At 35.5% G+C, this 18,115-nt stretch overlaps 1 protein-coding gene across 1 annotated transcript in view; it reads right to left on the reverse strand.

The window, feature by feature from the left end:
• Positions 1 to 18,115, reverse strand: part of LOC134680164 (mucin-2-like) — a 60,622-nt gene that overhangs the window by 38,076 nt on the left and 4,431 nt on the right. The window contains exon 2 of the mRNA XM_063539235.1: positions 9,346 to 9,515. Within this exon, the coding sequence (XP_063395305.1) occupies positions 9,346 to 9,459 (114 nt within the window). The 5' untranslated portion in view covers positions 9,460 to 9,515. The remainder of the gene's footprint in view (positions 1 to 9,345; positions 9,516 to 18,115) is intronic.

Raw genomic sequence — 18,115 nt, forward strand, 5'->3', positions numbered from 1 at the left:
TATGAATTCAGCATCTTTTAATTCGCTGCCAAATCGACTAACTTCAATTAGACATGTTTTTTCAATAAGTGAACATTAAATTCAACATTTGTCGACTATTTTCAATAGTCCACCATAGTAAATTAATATATAAAATATATTTTGGTATATTTCTTAATTTATTATGGTGTTTCGGATGTTTCAATTCAAACTGATTTTGCATGATCTTTATCCGCCTTAAATTAAATTTTGCAAAGCATGTCACATTCACATCTGATAAATAAACAACAACATACGTGCTATGAAAATAAATGAGGAAATGAAAACTCTGGTTTAGTAAGAGACGCTATTCATGCCATAAACATCTTTAATTTAAATACCTATCTGTGCTTGCGATGTGGGTTAGGTCAGGTCATCGCGTCATTTGTTTTGATAAACGGTTACCGTGCGACCACCAGATGCATCAGCTTTTACACTGATCTGTAGTTTAACACAGGGTTTCATAGTACAACATACATATAATTATAATGGCAGTAACATATCGCTTAACAGAAGTTAATACCTAAACTTACAAATGATAATACGTGAGAGCCATTTGTATAGGAAATTCTTTAGAAGTTAAGATCATTGACACAAAAATACCGCTTAGAGGTAACCGTTGTGCGACTCCTGACCCCTCCGCTCCGCTCCGCCATCAGCCTTTCGGACAATGGGCGTGCGATTTTTTTCACAATGCTTGTATATACTAACCCTATCAGTAAGTAACTATACCTCTTAAAAGTTTCCTCGTTATTACTTATAGCAAATGAGAAATTTACGATCGTGAGCGCTGAATCAGACTGTCAATAAAGACCAACCTATTCAAATTAGAGGTATACCTATTCATTAAAACAAAGAGTGTCTCGGACAAAATACTTTCTCTAAATAAGCGAATTCTTTTACTATCTAAGTGGGTTAAATTGTTAAAGAAAAGCCCCTCGACGGTGAACCTCAATTGTTATTAAATTAGCCGAAAAGGAAAAAGGTCAAATTTATATCTCACCCTCTGAATACAGTGACTTGTTTTTTCGGTTTTACGAGTAAATTCTGTTTACTGTTTTTATTTTCGTACGATTATGTTATTTCCTTAATGCGGTATTTTTAAATTAAGTAGGTACCTATTGAGATTTAGAAAACAATGATGTTTTATTGATCTTGCAGCATATTTAGTTACCTACTTATTTAAATTACAGTCCTGTGACGAAAATAATGAATAAAAAAATAAATTTGAACAAAATTTTACACTTTATGTTTATTTAGTTCAAATTACAATAAAATTACAACTTATAATAAAAATCTGACAAACAAACATTGCAGCAAAGTTCTAACAATTTAATTTTCAAGGGCCTACATATTAAAAACAACAACAAACGTTTGTATATTTGTTTTACAATCAAGCTTAAACTCTGAATTTGAATGCTGAAACGAATATGAATGAGTTTGCACAGACTGAAATAAGGAAATATATTTAATATCCCCAAAATGTTTTGCCTAAAATGATTACGATAAAATTGGGTTGAAAGAAAATATGAGAGAGTGAGTTAGTAGCATTTGGTGGTGAGAGGACGGTGAGGGCGGCTGACCAGTTTAATGACTTCATGCGGGCAGTCTATTGTAAATTATAGTTAGCAAATCAGCTTGACCATAAAATATCAGTACCAGTACTTCCCGTTCCCGCTGAAGATAAAAAATATTGCTTATTAATAAATTACTAACCAACATTTTTTGCCAATCTTGTACACATTGTACGTTGAGGATAATCGCAATTCGCGAGTGTGGATAAATTGAATCTATTATGGTAGCCAGTAGTTACAGCCGAATATAATTATTGTTAATCTTCATGAAGCGATTACATAATACATAAACTATCTTTAGTAGCGCGTGTCTTCACGGTCAGACGAGCGCGGTGCTCGATACACCGATATCGGTGTTCGTGGTGGCTGCGCACACGACTAAGGAGGTAATTAAGTGAACTCACGGAAGTCCATTCATCATTATTCATTAGCAGCATCACTTAGCCCGAGCCACGTTTCCTGGGTTTTTCAGAAGCAAAGCAGATGAGTTCACGCGTGCCGCGCGGCTGCGCTCGGCGGCGCACGCTCTGCCATATTCATACGAGCGACCGAAGCGCATCTTACATCACTTATTTTATTGTTACACCCTCTCGTTACACCTACATACACCAGGTACATCGTTAACATAATTCGCGGAATCATCGTTCAACGCGCTCTACGATCTTATTAACATAAGTCTAACGGTGCTGTACTGTTTGTGCATTCCAGGCAATCATAAATCGATATGTTAGTGTCTAATATCATTAACATATAGAGTCGCGTATTTACCTAGAATTGATTTTAAATATATGCCTTTATGGAGAATCAGCGATCAAAGTATCAGCGCTGATGTCGGCGGCCGATCGTAAGATCAGGCATATCGTGAATCCTGAAAATCTTTGACTCGTTCTCTGACTCGACGGAGCCCCTATTTCTGGGCAGTTTGCCCTTCGGGCATCTGAAGCAACCTAACGAACATATCCTACCTATAGGGTAAAAGCACCAGTAGTCAGCCTTATAATCAAATTTCTATGTTCAAGATCGTATAATTTGCACACTTATGGACCAATAGGTATTATCAATGTTTTTTCTGTTCAAGAATTTAATAAAGTTTAATTTTTGTAAAGAATAAAACTTAATTGAATTCAACTTTTGGAAATATTTAATTAAATATAATAAAAGGGCGTTTTTGCCAGTAATCATCCCCCTGTATACCAATACACAGCCTTTAGGTACCCAGTGCCCAGCCATCCCATTCTAATGGCTGATAAGTGGGTTCGAATAGAGTGAACTTATCGTCCTGTGGTCAGCCACAGGCTGACTACTGGGTATTTAATGTATTTCAATCAAATAAATTCATAATAACGTAATTTTTAAAGGGGCTTGATTTAACGACTTACACTTCATTTTAAAATAATAACAAATCCTAAATCCTGTGGTCAGCCTCCCCCGGCTGACTTCTGGGTTTACGACCTTTTTAAAATTACTGCTTCAAACCCAGTAGTCAGCCAGGGGAGGCTGACTATTGGATTTTGTACAAAAAAGTAGTTTCCAATAGTCAGCCGCCATAAAAATGTTACTTCTACATGGATTAATATTAGGGTGGTTCACCTTTGTATGGGAAAAATTCAAACTCTAGCTAGAAGAAGCGGCACCCTCTCATTTTGTTACACTTGTTCTGTTGACTAAATATGCCAAGTTTTGTAATCTTATCTCAACTACAAGGGGGTGCTCAAACACTTTGAAATTTTTCAAAGTTGTATGAAATTCAAAAAAATCAAGTTATTATTTTTTTGAGTTTTATGTACGTAGTAGTTTTCACATTATTTGAAAGTGTGATTTAAAAGTTATTTGGTGAAAAACCATTTTTATTTCTATTTTTAATGATTTTTTTAGGTGAAATTTTAAAAATCTTACTTTTGAAAAATTATATAAAATAGAAATAAAAATGTTTTTCTACTTAAAAACTTATAAATCATATGTGCAAATAATGTGAAAACAGATACTTAAATAAAATTCTGAATAATAAATACTTGTTTTTTTTTGTTTTCATACAACATACAAAATTTTCAAAGTGGTTGAGCACCCCCTTGTAGTTGAGATAAAATTACGAAACTTGGTATATTTTATCAGCATAATAAGTGTAACAAAATAAGGGGGTGGCCCGTCGGAAAATAAAAAAAAATGTTTTTTGAACCACCCTAATTAATATTAATCTTTTACGTTTTTCAGATAGTTTAGGTATTAATTAGGTGAAGCAGTCCATATTCTTCTATCGTCTTATCAAAATACCATGTGATATTGCAAAAAAAATGGCGCATATCTTTCATGTCAGAAGACACCACCACTTTGAAATTTTTTTGTGGAATATCGTAGAGTATTCGTTTAAAAATTAAGGTATTTTTCAATGAATAGCTTATCAATCTATAATATTACCTAGTTTTGACATGGAAATTTGAAAAACTTTATTATTTACAGCCAAAAATAGGCAAGGAAGGCTGACTACTGGTGCATGGCTGAGCACTGGTGCCTTAACCCTACTATATTGGTTAAATGTGACTATTGTCCAAACATTACACAGAAACATTACGATCTGCCTGATCTTATGATCGGCCACCAAAACTGATCACCGTCAGGCGTCAAGGCACGTTAAGGAATAGTGGACTGGAACAAGAGCGGTGAACACGCCGCGCCGGGAGCGACACCACTGTCGGATAATGACTGCTCAAATTGCGGCGATGTAGATCACTAGAGCATGAGATCAGTCACTTGTTTTATTTTTTTTACTTAATCGATTCTCGATGAGTTATGGCCACCTCACCTCGATTGCATCGGAAACCACCGCAAGCAATTTTTGTCGTAGGTAATCTAACAACGTCTCAAATAAATGAAAAATTTTGGTGAATAATATTGACACCTCTAACATAGATAAGGTTGAAAAGTTGCTTAATGTGAATAATGTGGGATAGATAAAAAACAAGTGAATATACCTTTGCCGTTATATTTTGACAGCGACTAGCCAGAAGAAACACAACAAGGTCCGGCCCACTGTCACAATTTACAGTATTTAAATGAAGTTTGATAGATAGGCCTCTATTGCTAGGTGTATTTATATACAAAGAGAGAAAGTATCAGAACAATACTAACGTATTTTTTTAAAACAAATAACATAAGTCAAATGAGCTTGTGTGTTTTCATCGTCGCTGGAGTGTTAAACACACAACAATTATCGTCTAATTCGTAAATTATATAAATATAGCTATTTAAAATAAAAAAGAGCATGACTAAACATAGCTTGTCTCAATGAATAGTGTAACAGGATATTATAATTCAAGATATTGAAATGAAGAATGCAGAGGTGATTTGATACCGTGGAGATCAAGCAAAATAACGGTCGGCGGCGAGTGAACGACACCGTGCGATCTGCGCCGGCGCATCTCATCGATAAGCGTATTGATTCAATAAACTTATACCAGTTATCGATTTATTGATAACATTTTATACATACATTGATTAATGAGGTGTAGAACAAAACTACTCGAGCTCGACCAACGCGTCGTTAAATAACTTAATTATAATGCAGGCTGTCTACGCGTTGTTGTATGGATGGAGGTAGTTTTGCAGTTTTATTATCTACGTAAACACTACATGTCAGTTTTTATTAATTAATTGTGATTAATAATGATCGTTTAAGTTTTTTACCAGTATGCAAAAATAATAGGCTTAGCTAAACTATGTATAGCTATGTATGCAAGAAAGGGGCCTTGACCCGCGCTCCGTGTTTTTCCTGGTGCAAAGGCTGTCCATCGCAATTCAACGCGGTAACGCAGCGAGTGTGATGGGCACCTTTGCGCCGGGGGTAGCGAGGGGAGGCCTCTTTGAGTAGTTTTTATATTCCTTATTTTATTTTAGATATAATTAGGTTTGTTAGTTTTAATTTAGTATTATTTATAGATGTATTTAGTTCATAAGTTATTTATTTGTTTTTCTACTGTCTTTTTCCTATGAAATAAATTATCTTTGTATGGATTGTATAGTATGTATTACTAGAATAAATATGTATTTTATACATTCTCAAACTTCAACCTCTGTTAGGTACTGAAGCCTTTCCAGGATTTGAACGTCACCAACAGTTTCCTATACTTTCGTGTAGAAAAAAAAATCCTATTAATTAAAGTATGCACTAGATCATATGTGACGTTCCACGGTAAAAGGTACCTTATGGCGGATGGCGCTTACGTCGTATAGCGCCGCAATAATATTGGAGCGACGTTAATAATAGCGTAAGCGCCAACCGCCATAAGGTACCTTTACCCGTGGGACGTCACATATTCTTGTGTAAATTTTAAAATTGCATAGCCAGTTCAAAAATTGCACATAACATCAAACATGCTAGCGTGTAGGTTTGCTTATATCTATGTATACTATGGTATGTATGTACAGTCACCGGCAATAATATGTTACATTTTGAAGGCCGCAAAAATATGTGACACGTTCTTACGGCTCTACAAATAAGATCGTGTCAGATATTTTTGCAGCCTTCATAGTGTAACATATTACTGCAGGTGACTGTACAGTTCAAACATTCAATAAATAGGTGAAGGCAATATGATATTAGTTTGTAAAATTAACATGTATAGGTACATTGTATACTAGGAACAAACTTCCGTCAGTTATTGTTATTATAAACGATTTACACGTTAGGAGTATGTATGTACGTTTCATTTTCCGTCCTCCCTTTCGTGTCTTCCCCGAAAACATGTTTTATTGTACATCTTTATTACAAGTACATACCTACAATCACGAACTACTTAAAAATGAAGATACTACTATTTTTCAACAGCGACAGCTGTGCATTTATACATAAATATAATGCGTGATTTACGGGTTTGTATGAACAAGGTAACGTGTTTTGACGTCCTATTCATTGTGGGAGGATTATACAGCCGCCGTCACTTATGTTGATGAGGCTGTTCAATAAAGTATACAGTATTAAAAAAAAAAATTATAGCTCAAGCACAGGGAAAAAGAATGAAACCACAGTGCAAAAGGAAATCGATTCCCAAAGGTTCCATACCATTTCATAATTTTTAGGGTTCCATACCTGCCCGAGACGACGGACAAATGTGACCCTAATATTATGTAGTCCGTCTGTCTGTCAAGCTATCTCAAGAACCATAATAAGGAGACGGAAGTTTCTCAGGGTACGTTTTTTCTTGCCGCTATAATAACCATATACCTAATAAAAAATACTATAGTGTCATAAATATGTTAATATGGTAGATAAGCAAAACATGTGGTTTTTACGAGCAATATCGGCCAGCAAGCTCTATCACTCTTCAGATTCATCAAGTCGTAGCTTTAAAAAATAAACTTACCTATCCTTCGTACCGTATTGTCTTATACCTATAGGACTTTTAGGTGCATAATTATATTTGTGTAAGAAAAGTAAAATGAATCAAAAGAATACTCAAACGCATTAATAGAATTTGGAGCGCACATTAAAATATGTTTGACAAGGGACTTAAGAAAAATAAGTTTGATTAGATTTTTATGAAGCCAAGAGAGGTTAACAAAAGACCCGAGAAGCCCTTTTATACAAATTCATCATAAGAATCGCGCCTTTTTACCCAGAAATTATGCACAGAATACAATAGCCATTCTCGCAGAATTTATGCCCTGCAATTACTTATAATACGAAGCGTCCAGTTAATTAAAATTAAGTACATGTTTAACTTGCGTTTCACACGAAATAGTGTTATTATTATTACCTAACTATATAACTATACATATATGTTTTAATTATCCTAATGCTCCCGAAAAACAAGTTTATTAAGCTCTTTAGGTTCCTCAATTCCTCATCAATGCGTCGTTCTGTAGTTTGCTGCAGGTATTTAAATAATACAACTGAATTGGTATCAATTTCCACCGGCTTAGCTAATAACATACAAATGAGCAAGTTATCCTAGAGGCATTTAAAAAAGCAGACCAAAGGCAAAATGCATTCTTGCCACGGCCCCGGCCCATCTATGCATAACGATCTATTTATTAAATATAGTATATATATAATAAATAGATAGAATAGTATATATATAATCGATAGTGACTGTATATATAAGTATATAATATACATGTAAAAAAATTGGTAGATCATATTGAAGTGGTAAAGGTACAGAGTAATATTATTTTAAGCTATATATTTATTATTATTACTCTATATGGGTGCCTACGCTGTATACGCTAATTAAGTATATATTGACGCTAAATCACAAAATAAAAACATTTATTTAATGCAAAAAAAAAGTAATGCTATAATGACTCACTTTTAATCAATAGCCTTCCTAAAAGCGCGAAAGATTCACGCTTGATATAATTTCCCAACGCCTATATCAAAACTCTTACTCTATTAAAATGTTATTGAACGATTTGATACCATTTTAACGATCATTGTCGGGTACCGTTGACCGCGTAACGGGAACGGCCCACCGGCCCTACTTAAGCCGCGTGAAGCGCTCCGATCAACTGATATAATTCCTAAATTATACGGACGCTCCCAAGATCGCTTCATTCATAAACCAGAGAGAAAATGATAAAGACTGCTTACCGCTACACAAAGCATTTTTTTCTTCTTAGTGAACCTTCGTTGCTCTATATATTTTTTACTCATGCACTTCTCTTTGTCCATTAAATGTCTGCTAGCTAAGCTAGTGATACCTAATCTAAATGATAACTTTCTAGACAAAGACCGTTTTATTCTTGTAGAGATATTTTTTATTCAGCCAATGTAAGTTAAAAGTATCGAAATTAATCAATAACCTACAAACCTAAATAAAATATTCTGTTCAAAAAGGTCATTTTATTTATCATTTCGATTCATTTTGTGTGTTTTCTGCTGTCTTTGACAAAATATTGTATGCAACGGTATTATATAGGTATATAATTCATTTTTAAGAACCCTTAATGGTATCGGCCTGTCAGTTGTTCGGAACCGTCAAAACTTTGTTCTAACTGACAGGCCGATACCGTCCGGCGGACTGTTAATCAGTGGGCCCCTTTATGTAGGTACCTGTCGCAAAATACTAATTCTGACCATTACAACTTCTTACCAAGTACAAGATTTGTATTATGTGATATAACAGTATTCTTTTCATTACTTTCTGACCTAAATAAAGGTTGTCTATGAACTTTGCGAACAATGCCTTCCGACTATCGTGGAAAATGTTCAGTTATACGCGTATATCTACGTACGCATTTGACGGTTATCTTTGAACGAAATCGCTTATAAATGACTCCGTGATAATTTCTACGTATTTAATTTGTTTACAGTTTAACCTATCAAGTTATCATAGGTAATCAAATGGATAGCTACATTAATCTAGATAAAATATGTGTCGAAGAAGATATTAGGAGTAATCTAGTAAAATGCGCGTAGATAGATGACTAAGATGACACTTATCATTAACCGAAAAACCTTAACCTACCTATTTACTTCAGATACCTGTACAAGGCCTAAAATTCTAAACACTAAAACTTTCCGACTCACGGCTTGAAAGAAGAACTTGAGACGACTCAAACATGAAAGACGTAAAACAGTATACATAATAGGTATATATGTAGTAAAGTCTGCGACTACTTTTACCTGACCAAAATCGATGAGCAAAGCTTTGCGAATTTTGCGATAGGAATAAATTCCTTTTGCAGTTCGCGTACATTTACGCTCGTAGCTTACTCGCGCTAAGAGCATTAGTGTTAAGAAAAATACATCAAAAAATACCTGAGGGCGCAGCGTGGTGGGTCTAGAGTACATGTCATGCTGGTAGAAGCTGGTGGGCGAGAGTGGCGGCCGGTACTTCTTGTGGCCGTAGCCCATTGTGTCCATCGTGTGCATCCTGTATGTGCTCTTCACATCTGTGGTTCCTCACTCGCCAGTTGACAACATTGTAACTGTAACAACAGAAGTAAAGATAACTCCTTTATTCGTAAAACTTACTTGACCTCTTTCTAACAAACACAAGTGTCAATGGACAAACGGCTTGCTAGATTTGACAGACGTTTACGAATAACGCTATATGGTCGTCTTCGTATTGGATGAGCATCCGCATAATGCTTCGGTATTTGAGCAGTACAACGACGTATACGTACATAACCGGCTCGACCGTATATACAAACTGTACTCAAGCTTAACAACACTTTCAAGTACCAACGCAAACGTATAAAAGCCGAATCAGTGATAATAAAAAGTTGTTGCCTCATTTAAGAATGTAGGCGTCTTCGATAGTGCACTCAGCAGGTGGCAATATTAGTATACATTACATACAATAGGCAGTTGGCAGACTTAGCGGTACTGTAAATAAATAGTACTTAATAATATTTCTGTTTAAGGCCTATTTATTGGATTTCTGATGTGGAACCTCTCGACTACGGCAAAATCAAAAGGAAGGTTGATTAATGGTTATATATGTATCAAGTTATCTTTTGGATGCGTGTTCTACTGCTGAACTCTAACAAAAGTAAACTACTGAAACAATTCTGATTTTTCATTTTCACCCGACTACGCATAATTTCAGCAGTCTATGTTTGTGCGTTCACAATAGCTTCAATTCAAATCAAAACTACTGACCCGATATTTATGAATGAGATGTCAATTGATATAATTTTACGATTCGTGAGACATACGACACATTTCTAACTGATTTAAAATATGAGAAGGATTTCTTATGAAAAACATAGTCGGATTGAAAATTTTCTAACGTTCTGGTTATTAATACCGACATTTAGTAATTAATTTAATATTGTTGTTTTATATGCCACCTTTGGCAGTAGTTATATTTTTGAGGCGTTTGGGGTCGAAACGCTGGGGCCGTGGGGCCCAAGCGCGCGCCGTATATACAGGGCCTTAGCGGAGCGGCTTATAGATGCCGCAGGGGACCAGAGGGCTGGCCAGTATTTTGCTCAACGCATAAGTATTGCCATACAACGTGGCAATGCGGCCAGCCTTCTGGGCACACTGCCCATCGGCAGTGACTTGGGGGACGTTTTTTATTTATAGGCTTTTTATTTTAAGTTTATTTAGTTTAGAGATAGTTCGTATTATTATTTGTAGGCTAATTTAATGTTTTATATTTACTTAATAGTTTTATAGTTGAAAATGATTTGAATATTAAGGGTATTAGGTACTCACCGAATCTATTAGCTACTTTAAATTTTTAATGGTGATATAAAAATCTAGAGCAAATTATCGACTGCTTAGGTCCACTTGCACCATCCCACTAACCCGGGGTTAAGCAGTTAAACCTAATAACCTAATGTCAAATTGTACTGGTAACCATGGTAACTCCAGGTTTAACCGGTTATCCCCGGGTTAGTAGAATGGTGCAAGTGGGCCAATGAATTAGAGCTAGTTATTTCTACTTTCTTACCTTATAGTCCTCGTACACGTACATTCAAGCATCATACGCATTACCAGTGGCGGATTTCCCATAAGGCACAGTAGGCCCGGGCCTAGGGCGGCAAGATATTAGGGGCGGCAAATGGAGCCCTTGAGCCAGGGGAAGAGAGAGGTCTCCGAAACTGCCGGACCAATTAAGTTGAAATTTGGCACACATCACACATATGACTGTAAGTTTGTGACCCAGAGATGGACGTGTAACGTAAATAATAGTACATTGTACAACATGGGGCGTAAGTTGAATATTGCAAACGAGAGTAAGTTAAATCGCGACGGCTTGCCGGAGCGATTTATAGGCTCGAGTTTGCAATATTATTACGCCCCGAGATACACACAATGTTTTTCATCACACTTGCGATACAAAAAATAAGTTTAAAGACAAAAAACTGTTAATTATGGCACTAGAAACTTCATAACTCCCTAGGGAAAACGAATTTTCTATAACTCCCGCTACGCCTACGTGCAATTCCACATTTACTGAGCGAGTGTGATGAAAATGAATTTTAAATATGGCCTCCATATTTTGGGGGGTAAATGAGAAAATTTAAAAATTAAGTTTTTCAAACTATATCGTGTTATATATCAAATCAAAGAGCTCATTGTAAGAATCTCAGATTTTTTTTATAATTTTAGGATAAATAGTTTAGCAGTTATTCAAGAAAATAGTTTTTAATGTTTATTGTAGGTACATGAAAGTCAATGTTATTGGTAAAACTGTCACTTAAAATGAATAAGTATTTGTTTATTTTTTTCATAAAACCTATGTTCCTATGATCATGTCACAAGGACGTATAGTTTCTAAGATATAATAAGCGAAAAACCGAAAAATGTGACCTTCAAACCAAACCCCCCAACTTTTGATATGTTCACCTCCTAACGAGTCCAAAAAAGTTACTAAGTAAAAAATGTGTCCCAAGCATTTCCCTCTATAATATATCTTTCCGTTGCCTGATCTAAATGTAGTCAATATGATGGGTGCTGATGCTGAGAAAGGGGCGGCTACAAGGCTTGGGGCCTAGGGCGGCAAAGACTGCAAATCCGCCACTGCGCATTACATAAACTAAGTCCATATTGTTTCCTTCATATTAAAACTAGGATTATGCGTATTTACGATCCTATTGTTATTGTGTATTGATTTTTGAAAAGGAATAATGTCCCGGGTGTGCACTTGCTGCACAGCGACGGGCTGCGATGTGAACTGCATAAATAAACACCCTCTACCATTACAAAACCCCTCAGTTATATATACCTACACATTCTAATCTATGACCACTTTAATGTTAAGATTATTAAATAATAAAATACGTATAGTCCCAGTCTACCCTTTGCGAAATGTCCTTGAAAATAAATTAAGTAATCGCCGGAAATTCACCGCGAAAATGTTAATATTTTTTTAATAAAAAAAAGTTTGCAAAAGGAATAAAAAGTTTCGATTTAAATTCCTGGATATACTATCCGGTTTTGACAGAAAACATGGCGAAAATGCCATTAAAGAACGGAAGAAGAAAATTATTTTAGTTTTTTTTTGACTTATGACAACCTTTAAGCGGCCAGTATTTTATGTTACTTTGTTAAGACGACTTTACACTACCGTACCGACACCGTACCAGACTACCTGATTTAATGAAAAGTTTAGTTTAGGAATCCAAAACAAGAATAGGTACATACTTAGATGAAAAAAAAAATATAGACAATATTTTTAAAGCAATTATGGCTGTTGTAACGTAAATAACGACTCATCTCATATATTCATATTTATAATTACTTAACAGCTCATTCAACTTTTTGGTGGTATTCAGTTGTTGTCGTCTATATTCTAATACAGTTCAGTGCAAAGAACTAAAGTGCGGTTATTCAAATGAGCCTATAAGTTTCCGATAAAAATAATACATTAAGCAGACGTTTCATTTAATGATACCAGTTTTTGTTGGAGCGGTCGCTAGAGTAACGGGATCGAGCCTCGGGTACACTTTTAATCCTATATCCGTGTCTTTCTACACTTGTGTTTAGATAAGAACCGGCTCCGGGCCTTCTGTTAGGGGGTCATGGGATATAACAATTCGTTTTGACCGGTCAAACACCCCGTGCATCTATCAGCTGTGCCCATACCTTAATTGTGTTGATGAAGAGCGGAAAATGAGGTATGTGTTATTATTTAACAATAAGAACAATTAGATAATTATATAACAGCAGAAGTATGAAGCACTTAGAAGCCTATCCTAGCCTAGCCTAGCCAGCCCTACCTGAGAAACTAGTCCTGGGAACAAATCTCGGTACGGTTATATATATAGGTACATATACATAGAATACATACTTATGTAAAGGAATGCCACCATGTTTGTTACCAAATTCTTAATAATTTTAGTTCTTAATATAGTTTATTGAAATAGAAATAGTTTATTCGTGGCAAAGAAATAAATACATTGTGGTAGGTGTCTATGTATACAATTTAAATTAAGAATATACTTACCTATTTAACTTCTAAGTTATCCGTCCTACACTACACTTAGGTTAGGTCGCAAAAAGCACGTAGGTATTACTTGTTCGTAAAAAGAGGCCAATTTTCATATTCAAGATTGCACCAGCTTTGTGTTAGGTATATTTTTCTTAAAAATGTAAGGTGCATTGCATAGTATAGGTAAGTTAGATACTTACTATCGTAATAATATTCAAAGTGTCTTGAATTTTCGCGTATCCAAGTTTTACTGTTATGTGAGTCGTTTATTTTATTAAATATACATACACGGTGTAACATGAGGAAACTGAATAATTTTAACCACGCATTTCTGAGGTCAAAAGAAGTAAAAAATGTAATGAGTTTAGGTCAATTTCGCCATAAGAAAATTTATTTTTGTTTTGTTTTTGCCATTTTTTGAATGTATTTGTACATAAAAAATAAATGTTATTGGTAAACTTATCACTTAAAATTGATATTTACATTTTTTTTTTCGTTGAAACTACTTTTTGCAAAGTGTTACTTGTCACTTTTTGACATCTATCAATAAGGATATTTAGACTACGTCCCATAGCAGCAACATCACAATCAAAAAGGCCTTTTACACTATGTAACAATAAAAACTTGTTTTTTTTTAAATTAATAATATCTCTGAAACTAGGCGAATATCAAAAAAGTTTATAGGACATTTTTGTCTCTAAATATGATCAGGAATACGCTGTTAAAATTATTCGGTTTACTCATGTTACACCGTGTATATGAATTGAAATATATGTGAATTGGTTCCCAAAATGGCTTTATCGATTTTGGTGAAATTCACTTATCGAACAAATTAGATTTCATGTCCCTCGCTTTCTCGGTCGCGCAGATTATATTTTAGTTTCAAATGCCATGCCTCCTTTCCTTTCCTCCCACGTCCATTGGCATAATCACAAACAATGCATTAAAAACATGACTTCCATAAGTATATCATCTCTTGTGAATTACTCAGTGACATCATGAACTATTTATGCCACTTGTCTAAAGTCCTGACAGTTCACACACTTTTTGTCTCTTAACCGTGATATTGTCATATATTATCTACCGTGTTTTGTTTTTGCCTGATGAGGCATGAGCAGATATTGAATACTCATTGACAATACGAAGCCTGTGACCTCAGCTCAGGGCCAGCCGTTGCAAACGCCTAGAGACCGAGCGATGAATAGGTTTTTTACCATCCCATGGTATGATACTTATGATACAATTTTCGTGTTCTTATTTTTTCTCAACCGCAAAAACATTTGGCGTGTAAAACTTAATTGATGATTTATATCGGGAAGTGGATGTTTTAGTCATCGTATTCCAATCAGCAGTCTCCTTTTTATTAACAGGATAGTGGACCTCAATTTCCTCAGTCAATTTGCGGCTCTTGTATGACAGCTTATGACTCTACCTTTCTGTGTCGATTTAAGCAGAAATATCTCTGTGAGAAAGTTACAATATAACAGCAGGAATACTTTTGCAAAGTTATGTTCTAGTTTACAATAGGTATCTAACGTAAACAGTTTCCAGAGGCCGTCACACGAGTTACGCGTCGTTAACACGTAGAGCACGTTGCCTCACCTGGAGGCCTTGCCGGTGCATCGCAGTTACCTGTTACAGTTGACTCACAGACCATGAGCACCGTGGGAAATAATTGCTGCTTATCAGTAAGGTTCTGCGTTTACATGTTTCGAGCTTTATTGTTATGTTACATCTTGTCTACAGCTCGGTTACATGTTCTTATTGCTATTGGTTGTGAGATAGAGTTAAAAATTTTAAAACATGTCGACATTTGGTAAAATCTCAAGCCTTTAAGGCTAAAGCTTACGAGGATAAATAAGGGATTTAGAGATACCGAGACACATGGCGCTGTTATCTATAAGAAATCATATTAGCCAGCCACGAAAGCTGAAGAAGGAAGGACGTTGGTTTAAATCCAGCTTCAGTCATTTCATTATCTATCGCATTTAATTCCTGTAGCTAAGATGTACTAGCATAAGATAAGCAACACCAACGCACGACGAGCTATTTATTTCAGTTACTTAGGAAACAGAAATAACTATTTAATTTATTGATTTGAGTGGTATATGTGAAGCCTCCTTAGGTGTACCTAATGGCTTTTTAGGGTTCCGTACCCAAATGGCAAAAAACGGAACCCTTATGGATTCGTCATGTCTGTCTGTCCGTGTATGTCACAGCCACTTTTTTCCGAAACTATAAGAACTATTTATACTGTTGAAACTTGGTAAGTAGATGTATTCTGTGAACCGCATTAAGATTTTCACACAAAAATAGAAAAAAAGCAATACATTTTGGGGGTTCCCCATACTTAGAACTGAAACTCGAAAATTTTTTTTTCATCAAACCCATATGTGTCTATCTATGGATAGGTCTTCAAAAATGATATTGAGGTTTCTCATATATTTTTGTCTAAACTGAATAGTTTGCTCGAGAGACACTTCCAAAGTGGTAAAATGTGTCCCCCCCCCCTGTAACTTCTAAAATAAGAGAATGATGAAACTAAAAAAATATATGATGAATTACCATGCAAACTTCCACCGAAAATTGGTTTGAACGAGATCTAGTAAGTAGTTTTTTTAATACGTCATAAATCGTAAACCGCAATTTTATTATGTTACTTGCTGCTACGGAACCCTTCATGGGCGAGTCCAACTCGCACTTGGCCGCTTTTTTACTCGTATTTTACAAGTTTTTATTTAGTTTCACCTGTTCCAATGAAGCTAAAAATTTACTTTGTATACCTACATAATATGTGTGTGTTGGTAGACAATGCAATACCATCTAGGTGATCTGATAATGGACTGGAAGTGGCCATATGAAATTATAGGAACTCTGTGATTAAAAAACGCAACCTAATTGTGTTTGGAGTTTTTAGGATTGTGGAAAGAAAAGTTATAGCCAACGATAAAACTTGTACCAAAATTATTTTTACAGTACATATGGTCCTTTTTTCCCGCACTAGTGCGTAAAATAGCACTTTTCGTACGATGTCAAAAGTTTAAAGGGCCATATGTACTGTAAAACGTTGTACGATACACGTGCGTATAGGGAAATTCCTCTTTTCCGCGTAAATAACTATTTTGTCAAGAACTTTTTTAATGATTGGTAGATTCGACTGGCATATTTGATATTATTGGCAGATCTAATAAGCAGATGCGATCTACCTAGCTCTACTTTCCAATACAAAACTAATAGCTTCTCTCAAAAACTCAATTCCATAAGTATCTATAAAATAATATAAATAATAGGTAAGGCATGACTCGCCACGGGCCATATAGCCAGCAATTATTCTACCGTTAAATCTTTCCAGTTTTGTGAGCAAATCTTCGTGATTCGCTTACTCTCAACCAATTGCTTTTAAAAAACCCTGCAGAGCGTAGCAAAAATAACAAGTAAACCCAACAAGCTCGAGTAATTAATAAAAACAGTTATCATGCAACTACCGCGAAATGGAATTGAATTTTTCACCCATAACAGCAAAATACTCACCGTAGAACAGCAAAAAATCTGTTTTGTTTACCTATTTAAAATTCATTAATTTAATGTTTCGTCCTTAGTGACATTGTCCGCGTACTCCATACCTAACATTGTATAGGCGGATAAATATTTGCGTTGTTCCGGATTGTCTCATACCGTCATCAGAAGTATGTGAGAATTGCGTCGGTAATCGGTACCTATTGGTAAACAAACCCGCAAAGTTCAACGTTTCCGAGTTGCACCGCGGTTCTCTGCAGGCAGCCTGCCCAATGTCAATGTCACCTTTCCACTCCGGCGCACGTGGCCGCTGCGCCCGCGCGGCTCGAGCGCCACTTGCAGTCACAGTTCAAGGATCCATGTAGATTCACACCGCAGGTTATTTGAGCAAATTGACTAAGTATCTGTCGATTTTACGCTTTATGATTTATGTTCCAGCTTCCTCAATGATGAATAAGGTTGAAACGTCATCATATAGCATATCTTTACATAATAATTAAAATAAATTTTTTAATAATATAATGCTACAAGTCGTGCTCGAGGTATTAAGTAACATGAGGTAATTTTGAACTAAACAGTCAGCATCAAAATAAGCGCATTCTCTGATAGTTTCACATAATAAGAGATAAAGTATAAATACATAACATTACATTTATATTTGATATCTGATATTTGTTTACACGTACCGATATTATTATGTACCTACAATTTGGATTTAAGCAAAGCTTTGGTGCATAGTGACATAATGAGTATAATGACCTTTTTATAGTTTTTATGACAACGACCTTATTGTTTGGTGCAGGTCTTTTAAGCGATATCTGTTTATAAATGCATAATAATAGAGTTAAATGCGTATAAAAAGTTGTACTGCTTGCTATGTACAATTTAGGAAGCTTCGCTTTGTTGTACTTGACTCCGACTACACTGTTGTACCTATAATGTACTTACTACTGTTGTGATGGACTACTTCCCTCAATACCTACAAAATCTGTTTGGCAGTCTGTCAACAAGCAGGTTTAGTCCTAAAATGTCCTAAATCCTTAATAGGCGTGTTAGTAAATCTGGGTGAGATAACGTTAAAGTCGGAATTCGGCCGAGTACGGTACACGCTCGTGCGACGCGCAA

Source organism: Cydia fagiglandana, chromosome 3 (assembly GCF_963556715.1).
Source record: "Cydia fagiglandana chromosome 3, ilCydFagi1.1, whole genome shotgun sequence".
In the NCBI taxonomy this organism is placed as follows: Eukaryota; Metazoa; Arthropoda; class Insecta; order Lepidoptera; family Tortricidae; genus Cydia; species Cydia fagiglandana.